General features: G+C 34.5%; 2 protein-coding genes across 2 annotated transcripts; one reads left to right on the top strand and one right to left on the bottom strand.

Moving 5' to 3' along the window:
- Positions 1-1,546: 1,546 nt before the first annotated feature.
- On the top strand, positions 1,547-2,778 carry LOC123655537 (RNA-binding protein 7). Its single transcript, XM_045591310.1, has 2 exons — positions 1,547-1,748; positions 1,835-2,778. Exons 1-2 carry the CDS (start codon positions 1,662-1,664, stop codon positions 2,375-2,377), a joined length of 630 nt encoding a protein of 209 aa, XP_045447266.1. The 5' UTR covers positions 1,547-1,661; the 3' UTR covers positions 2,378-2,778.
- A 1,203-nt stretch (positions 2,779-3,981) lies between these two features.
- Positions 3,982-8,240, bottom strand: LOC123656059 (TLC domain-containing protein 5-like). The gene is made up of 4 exons (XM_045591783.1): positions 8,027-8,240; positions 6,737-6,965; positions 5,125-5,362; positions 3,982-4,044 (listed from the first exon to the last, which is right to left on the bottom strand). The coding sequence occupies exons 1-4, from the start codon at positions 8,238-8,240 to the stop codon at positions 3,982-3,984; spliced, it is 744 nt and encodes a 247-aa protein (XP_045447739.1).
- Positions 8,241-8,577: the final 337 nt, after the last annotated feature.

Below are 8,577 nucleotides of genomic sequence, written 5' to 3'. Positions count from 1 at the left end.
GCTGCCCGATGTTTGCTATGAATCTTTTAGTACGCAACGATCCCTCTAGAGTATCCGTGCAAATTATATTTCTCTGGAAGGTTTTCATATATATATATATATATATATATATATATATATATATATATATATATATATATATATTTTTTTTTTTTTTTTTTTAATGTTAACATCCATAGACTCTTGAGTGCCCATGCCTTTTTTAATTTTCAAGCGTTGAGGCGTATTATTTTCAACATTGCATGCTTCAAATTACGAACTAAAGCTTATTTTCTCTAATTCGATGGTGAATCCAAAACTGACCGTGAGAGATATATATACCTATATATACATATATATTTATGTAGATTAATAATTAAGATAATTATTTACAGCTATGGGTTTTTTCTTTTTTTTTTGCTACATGCTCCATTACTATTTTATAACACACTACAAGCTTTATACTTCACATTGTGTTACTCTACATTGTTAATTTACCGCATTGTCGACGGCCACTCTCATTTTTCTTAAACAGCGCCCGCCGCCAGTTTCGCGAGCACATCGTCAATAACATTCGCATCCCTATTATGGATCGCCATTTTGAGGCTGTGCTCGAGAATTTGCCTACTGTTTACGGTACGGTTCATATTATTAATTGCAGAAAACAATCTCTCAACGTTAGCGCTACTATATGGAAGTGCGAGTAATTTTCTCACGAATTCGCATAGCAGGGGAAACATTGGAGACCTGTCTCCTTTTTTAATGGATGAAACATGATCCCAGAATTCTCCAGGTGTAGGATGCACATTTTTTTCTGTGAAATGAAATGTCTTCCACTCTCTGTCCAATTCGGTTATGTTTTCTGGGCATAGTCCTAAAAATAATTCAGTTGTGATATGACAAACTAATTTACAAAAATTGGTAGTTTTTAGGTCTAAGGCGGTAGATAGGTAGACTGAAGTGAAAATTGGTAGATCTACCAAAAAGTTGGTAGATATGGCATCACTGTAACAACCACAGCCAAACGACAGCGGTTCCTGTAAGTATTATTATGCTCTGTGGACAGCGGACACAGACAGATCACACAACACAGAGCACAATAAATATAATTATGACTGCGGAGTACGGAGTTGCGGACTGTCGATTCTCACTATTTCATCGATTTTTTTTGCCTTCTAAATTTTGTCAGATTTTAAAATGTAGTATGTGATAAAACTTTTTTTGTCTGTTTTTTATATCTAAATTCTAAACCACATATATATTTATCTTATAACCTGTCGATGTATGGAAAAATCGATGTATTTTTTGATATATCGATTTTACATCGATGCCACTATCCGATGCATTGAATCGAAATAATTGTGTTTGCAAGCAAACGAAGAAAAACCGACTTCAATTATATCGAACAAGTAATACAACGTAAATAGACGAAAAAATAGTCAAGTCGATTATTAAGTCGATGATTACGATATATTACTTAAGTTGATTTATTGTGATTATCGAATATTAGTCGTATGATTACTTCGCTATTGACGTCCCGATGGCAAATGTCAAAATGGGCCTATTTTATGTCAAATGTCAATGCAGATTGCCATTGCAGTATTTATCTGTGGTATTTTTATACAGTTCATTGCCAAATAATAAACATTAACTAAAGTTGTGGTAGTTTGTGTCTTTTTAGAATGATCGAAGAGGAGAATAAAACAATATGGTGCGGGAATTTAGCTGACCAAGTTACCGAAGAGATTCTTTACGAACTCTTTTTGCAGGTTATGAATAATATACCTCTTTTTAGAGTAACGATGCTCTTTGTCATTGTATTTAAACATGTTTAAAGATGTAGGTTTTTTTACAGGCAGGTCCTCTCGAAAAAGTGAAAATACCGCGAGATAGGGACGGGCGTCTTAGAGGTTTTGCTTTCATAACATACTGTCATGAAGTGTCAGTGCCCTATGCTTTGAACTTGTTTAGAGGCACGGCCCTATTTCATAGGACATTATCCTTACAAGCGAGAGGTAAATTGGCCCTTTTACCGCCACCGATACGATGTCACGGCCCTGACAATTCCTTAGACTTTGTTGGACAGGGAAACGTTGCAAAACAATTTTCTGAAATGACTGAGAAGTTTAAGGAAGAAAATCCACAACCAGTTCACCTGCCAACTCAAAGGCATTACTTGTTCGATGATATTACTCAATCACACAGACCGGATTCAAGTGACAAACTTGTTATGGCGAGTTTACAGGGTAACTGGTCTCACAGACATCATCCATACCGTTCTAAAGACAAGTCACATAACCGAGATGACTATCGGCATAGAGATGATGGTCATAAAAGTCAGGGTAACTCTAACAACTGGAGATCTAGGAGAGATAATTGGAATAGAAGAAGAAAATAAAATTTAACATAGATTAAGGGATTAAGCCATAGTTAATATAACTAAGGCGCATTCGACCAATGGAGATACAGATAATATTAACTGGTTTTTATTTGAGGTGAGCTCTGTAAGGCTGACTAGCTAACAAGGAGGTTGCAAGAAAGGAAACTAGTTTGCCCAGCCTATTGTAGCTATGTGATTATATTTGTACATGTTTCATTCTTATTTGATTGTTGCTACGAATAAGGAGTCCTGCCTCTAATATTTATCAGTTAATAAAGAATACTTATGTAACAGATAAGTCAAGACACAGCTTCTTTAATAAGAAGTTTGTTTAATGTTATAGAAACTGTCAATTAAATTTTCATTTTGTTTATATTCATACGTATTTTATTTATTAAATACAATCGTTTACAAAAAAAGAGACTAAATTCCTAAACTGTCTTTCAAAATGTAAAACTGCTTTCACATAATTTTTTTCTACATAGTAACAGGGTTGGTAAATATATTCCTTACTATAAGTAACGATTGCTATCAGGTGTACATGATAACAACCGGGACCGACGCCTTAACGTGCTCTCCGAGGCACGGTGAGGAGACCCACAAGGACTGCACACACACACCCAGACCACGGCAAACACCTGTATGGCCAATACAAATGTTTGTCATGTGCGGGGATCGAACCCGCAACCGCTAGCGCAACAGGTACAATCCATGGCTGTGACCCCTGCGCCAACGCGGCTTTTATACCAAAATTCGTCAAAGTTAGTTCTGCGATATAAAAACCAATTTGTTACTACCAAATGTGCATTAGAAATATATTATCAATTTTTAATGTTTTTATGTTTCACTGTTTTGGCGATAACGGCTTACTCATAAAAGATAGATATATGTTGTCTTGGACTTTTTTGTACGCCTGATTAAGATAAACATTGCTCTTATACATTCTATACGTGTAAACTCTACAGTATATGTAGCGTATGCCAGAATAGCTCGCAGATGGCAGATTTTTAAACGGTTTTATTTAGCTCAGCCCGTTTTTTTCCGACTTACTTTACAATTATCGTTATATTTTGGACAATTCACACTTTATCTTTAAAAATTGTAGCCTATGTGCTATTCTAATGTATAAGCTATATTATTGTAAACTTTAATTAAAATCCATTCAGTAGTTTTTGCGTGAAAGAGGAACAAACATACATCAATACATACAAACTTCCGCATTTATAATATTAGTAGCATTCTGCATTCCTTTATAAGTACAAAAAAGGGTACAGAGTTTTTGCTTCACGTATTGATAGATAGAAGATTTACAAAATAAAGTTCCCGTTGAAAAACTTAGATTATTATTAATCTAAGTTTTAATCTTTTGTTTATTTTTGACAGTTTGCTACGTTTTGGTGTTCAAATTTATTTTTGTACATTTAGCACTTAGGTATTGCTTATCACTACGTATATATAATATATTATACTTTCAAGTATTTTTTTTTAAATAAGGGTCGCCAACAAGCTTAGGTACTGTCTGTCTTATGGTAATGAAACTACTTTTTAGGCATACTACTTAGGTACAACAAGTTTAAATGAAAACACGGGTAAGGTGATTTTTTATTATTATAAACGTAATTTCAGTCTGTCTGGGTATCATTAATCACCACTCTTATTTCATTAGCAAATCCTTTAAATTCGTTCTGCAAATAAAAAAAAATCGTTTAATTGACATTTTCAATAAAAAGCGTATGCGTCAGCTCCGACGCACGACTGGAGTTTGCTCCTTCGACATCGACTGTCTAAATAGTTTAGGTTTTCACAATATTAATTGTTAAAACGAAAAAAAAAACGACTGCAATTACGTCGAAAAGTAATACAACGCAAGTAGACAAAAAAAAAATTAACAAACGCAGTAGTCGTCACCACGATTTTTGAGGGTTTCCCCTCTGTTTCTCTGGGATTCCATCATCAGATCCTTATCATGGTTCATCATTTCATTCATCCAGGTTTCCTTATCATGGTATAACACTTGGGATATCTGCTTTCCAACAAAAAAAAAAAAAAGAATTATCATAATCGGTTCATAAAAAACGAAGTTATCCCCGCAGCTACATTAAAAAAAAGACGGTCGAATTAAGTAACGTCCTCCTAGAGTTCCGATAGATGGCGATACGAGAAACGTGACGAGGTCATTCGTTCAGTAGATTTTACTCGTCATATTTTTTTCATATCGGGGGCCTTAAAAGATAAATAAATAAAATGAAACTAATATATACTGTAATATAATTGATTCAATAAGTAAGTTATACCTACCTATTGCTTCGTTCTATTACATAATTGACGTCATTATTAGTAATATAATCAATATATTTCTTTTAACTGAGGTGGGGCACAGCAGGAATTTCCTGCTCAAAATATGGAGCAGGCCCGACTGGGGTAGTACCTCGACCTTACAGAAGATCACAGCAAAATAATACTGTTTTCATGCAGTATTGTGTTCCTGTTGGTGAGTAAGGTGACCAGAGCTCCTGGGGGGATTGGGGATCGGGTCGGTAACGCGCTTGCGATGCTTCTGGTGTTGCAGGTGTGTATAAGCTACGGTAATAAAAGCGACATCTTCCAGCATACCCAAAAAAAAAACAATTACAGACAAGTAAGAGGTAGGTACCTACTTTTTATTTCGAAGGCTCAATGCAGTCGACTACCAGCGTACGGGTATTTGAAACCTAGCCGTGAATAGAAATTAGAAGAAGTAGACCTATTAGAGAAGGTTTACTTACAATTTTATTCTTATATTTGTATGTAACATATCCAAGTATTTCGTATATGAACGCAATAGAAACAACATACAAAACTATTGATACGATTTTCTCATCGGTATCAAGGATATCGGAATTAAGAATTTTGTATATTAAATATGTGCAAAATGGTCCGCGCAGTACAACGAACATAACGAGGTATATTATTTCCACTGCATAATAGATGATTGTTTGGCCGTATCCGCCGTCTCTCAGCAACCTGTAGATAATTAACAATCACCCTATGGAAAAAATCTCATAAAACATGGACAAATGCAAACCAAATTCTCATATAGGGTTATGAGCGTCTATAAGATCTGATAGATTCTTATAACTCGGTATGAGGTTTTATGAGATTTTTTCCATAGGGCAAAAGACGAATATTATTCCATCATTGTTAAAAGTATTTGTTGACGAGAAACTTTATCCTAATCTGTACATATAATTGTTGTCGTGGAACGAAATATATATATAAACATATTTATTCTTCCTTTACTTTTAAATACAAATAATTTTATTTGTTTATGATTTCAAAGTAGGTAACTTCATTTTACTTATTCCAAATTAATTGTTAAAGAAGAGTCCTTCTTAAAGTTAAGAGGTATAATTTTTTTTTATTAGTAAAACGTAACGTAATAAGGAGTAACTTAGGCTACTTTTATTTAGAAATTTACTAGCTGACCTGGCGAACTTCGTATCACCTTATTCTTTTCTGAATAATAACATAATATATCAAAATAAAATATAGCCTATCTTTTAAGTTGGATCAAACTGCACACGGTATTCAAATTTGATAAAAATCGGTTAAGTAGTTTAGGAGTCCATTGAGGACAAACATTGTGACACGAGATTTATATATATTAAGATAAGATATATTTTGTAACTCTGCCAACTTGAACAATGATTTATTTTTAAAACTTTTATTTTAGAAATTAATTTATTTTGTTTAAGTTGTGTAGTTACGGCATTGAGAATATAGCCGCCCCCTCTCTTCCCGTGGATGTCTTAAGAGGCGACTAAGGGATAACACAGTTCCACTATCATCTTGGAACTTAAAAAGCCGACCGATGGCGGGATAACCATCCAACTGCTGGTTTTGAAATACACAGGCGGAAGACGGGCAGCAGCGTCTTCCGTGCGACAAAGCCAGCCTTGTGGTCACCAACCCGCCGGCCCAGCGTTGTGATTATGGGCAAAACACATGAGCTCACGCCATTTTTGGCATGAACTTGTGGAGGCATATGTCCAGCAGTGGACTCGATAGGCTGAATTGAATGAGTGAAAGATTCTCTTGAGTTACAAAAAATAGTTAAAAACTTGAATTTAGTACTAACTTTTCATGAACAAATACTTATTTACAATTTAGATAAACTATCTATAAGTAGTTAATACCTAAGTTATTTGGGTGAAGCGGCTTTACTAATTAAGTACACAACAAAAGACAAATCTACATAGGTAATAGGTACTTATCAGAATAGTGGGTAATAAGTATATTAAAAAATGTATGAGAGTTTATTAAACTCAATACAGTAGCTAGTTTTATACATACCATAAAAGAAGTAAGGATTATATTTGAAATAAATGTATCACTAACCAACGTGTTTGAAGAAAAGGATTTGTGATTTCCATAAGTGCGAGGGTACACGCAAAAGTACATCCAGAGTATGGTTTGTTTATGTAAATACCGACGGCTATCAATGCGGTAGCGTGATGAATCAGAATGACATAGCTGGTAGTCCAATATAAGAGGCACCAGAAAAGATCAAAAGCAAAATAACCCCATGACCACATCATCAGTGCATAGTTGGCGGATGTTATTTTAGCTACAAAATGAAATAATTACGTTACGTAACATTTAACATTAATTTTATATTTTGTTAAGTATAAAGATTTACAGGAGTAGGTTCCTAGTCATAATACTAACAATATCTAATAATAACAGCACCTATATCAGTATATTATATTCAGTTTTGTATACGTACGTAAGCACAATATTTGCACACGTTTTTCTAATAAAATTTCGTTTATTTTCGGTTCATTTATTATAACGACGACATTTCTCATCTCGCAAAACTATAACATTAAAGTTTACGAGCTAACCGTTTTCAACGAACGAGGGTATTTATATACGTAATGAATACAAAAACCGTGTTATGACAGATTTTATTGAACTAAAGCGCTTTATTGTTAGCGCGAGTCATTATTTTTAAATCTTTATCGATGTATACCAAAATATTGCCTGAAATTAAATAATGTTTCACGTTATACATTATTCTTTATAGGATGCTCAATACATTTGACCAAGGCCCTTGTTTCGTTCTGCTCGTTTTTATTTCTTAGAAATTTAAAAGCAATTTATCATCATGAGAAGTAACAGTTGCAATATGATAAAGACAGTATTGAATAAAAATTGTTTAGTCTAATTATCATTAATATCGATTTAGATTGTAACACCCCCTGGACATAGATCATAGGCAACGATTGCTATTTTATCATTACCTCGATTCAGCCTATAACATCTCATGATGGGCATAGGCCTCTTCCTCCATGTAGGAGAAGGATCGGTGCTTAACCACGCTGCTCTACTGCGCGTTGACGCACATATATATTTCCTGCTATATATGTATATGATAACAACCGGGATCGACTGCTTAACGTGCTCCCCGAGGCGCGGCGTGGAGACCCACAAGAACAGACAATCAAGCTGGAAAGGAATATTTGTTCAAATACAAATATCCTTCCCGAGCGGGAATCGAACCCGTAAACCGTATATGCCACGCGCACCACTACACCAGAGCGGTTGTTCACTATTATTAATATGGGGTCAAACAAAAAATTTAATGAACATTTCAGTACCGAATTATTTTGTTTAAATAATACATACCATTTAGTCTACATTGATCAACAGTAGTAACCCCACATTGCCACAGCCCAGCAACAGTAGCAACAGTGCCATGAAGTAAGGTGATTACTCTGGAATACCATTCAGGGCTGTGACCTTGTGATTTTTCAGTGCACCATATGTATGACAAACCCCAAAATATAAAAGAGCACAGCTTGAGCACCGATGCGGTTGAGAGTTCATGTTGTAACGCCATACAGATGTAAACGAGATAAATGGCTTGTTTGGCATATTGTTAAATTGTTATGGTGTCATCTTACCGGTTGTTTAGTACGACATTTTAAAAGTGTTATCAAAACGTTAGGGTTGCAGATGTCATTGTTCAATAATGTTAAAAAGTATAACTAAGTAGGTTTTATTTTACAATAAATCAAATTTTAATTGTATAAAATGATCTACCACGTAGAAACATATTAACATCAACACGTTAGAGTATTTGTTCTTATGCTATAAAATGGCTACATAAAGCAAAAAGAGTTTTAAAATGTTTACCTTACTGAAGAGTAGAAAATCACATCCACAAACAAGCCCGA

The sequence above is a fragment of the Melitaea cinxia genome, chromosome 8 (assembly GCF_905220565.1).
Source record: "Melitaea cinxia chromosome 8, ilMelCinx1.1, whole genome shotgun sequence".
NCBI lineage: Eukaryota > Metazoa > Arthropoda > Insecta > Lepidoptera > Nymphalidae > Melitaea > Melitaea cinxia.
The sequence above is the reverse complement of the archived record's forward strand: the minus strand, read 5'-3'. Positions and strand labels throughout refer to the sequence as shown.

What these genes read in the sequence shown, in the direction of transcription:
- LOC123655537 (XM_045591310.1), top strand. Translation starts at nt 1,662, where the DNA reads ATGATCGAAGAGGAGAATAAAACAATATGGTGCGGGAATTTAGCTGAC. An exon ending in TTTACGAACTCTTTTTGCAG is followed by an intron (nt 1,749 to 1,834) that starts GTTATGAATAAT and finishes GTTTTTTTACAG; the next exon opens with GCAGGTCCTCTCGAAAAAGT.
- LOC123656059 (XM_045591783.1), bottom strand. Translation starts at nt 8,240, where the DNA reads ATGGCGTTACAACATGAACTCTCAACCGCATCGGTGCTCAAGCTGTGC. An exon ending in CCTTTTCTTCAAACACGTTG is followed by an intron (nt 5,363 to 6,736) that starts GTTAGTGATACA and finishes AATTATCTACAG; the next exon opens with GTTGCTGAGAGACGGCGGAT. An exon ending in ACAAATATAAGAATAAAATT is followed by an intron (nt 4,045 to 5,124) that starts GTAAGTAAACCT and finishes TTTTATTTGCAG; the next exon opens with AACGAATTTAAAGGATTTGC.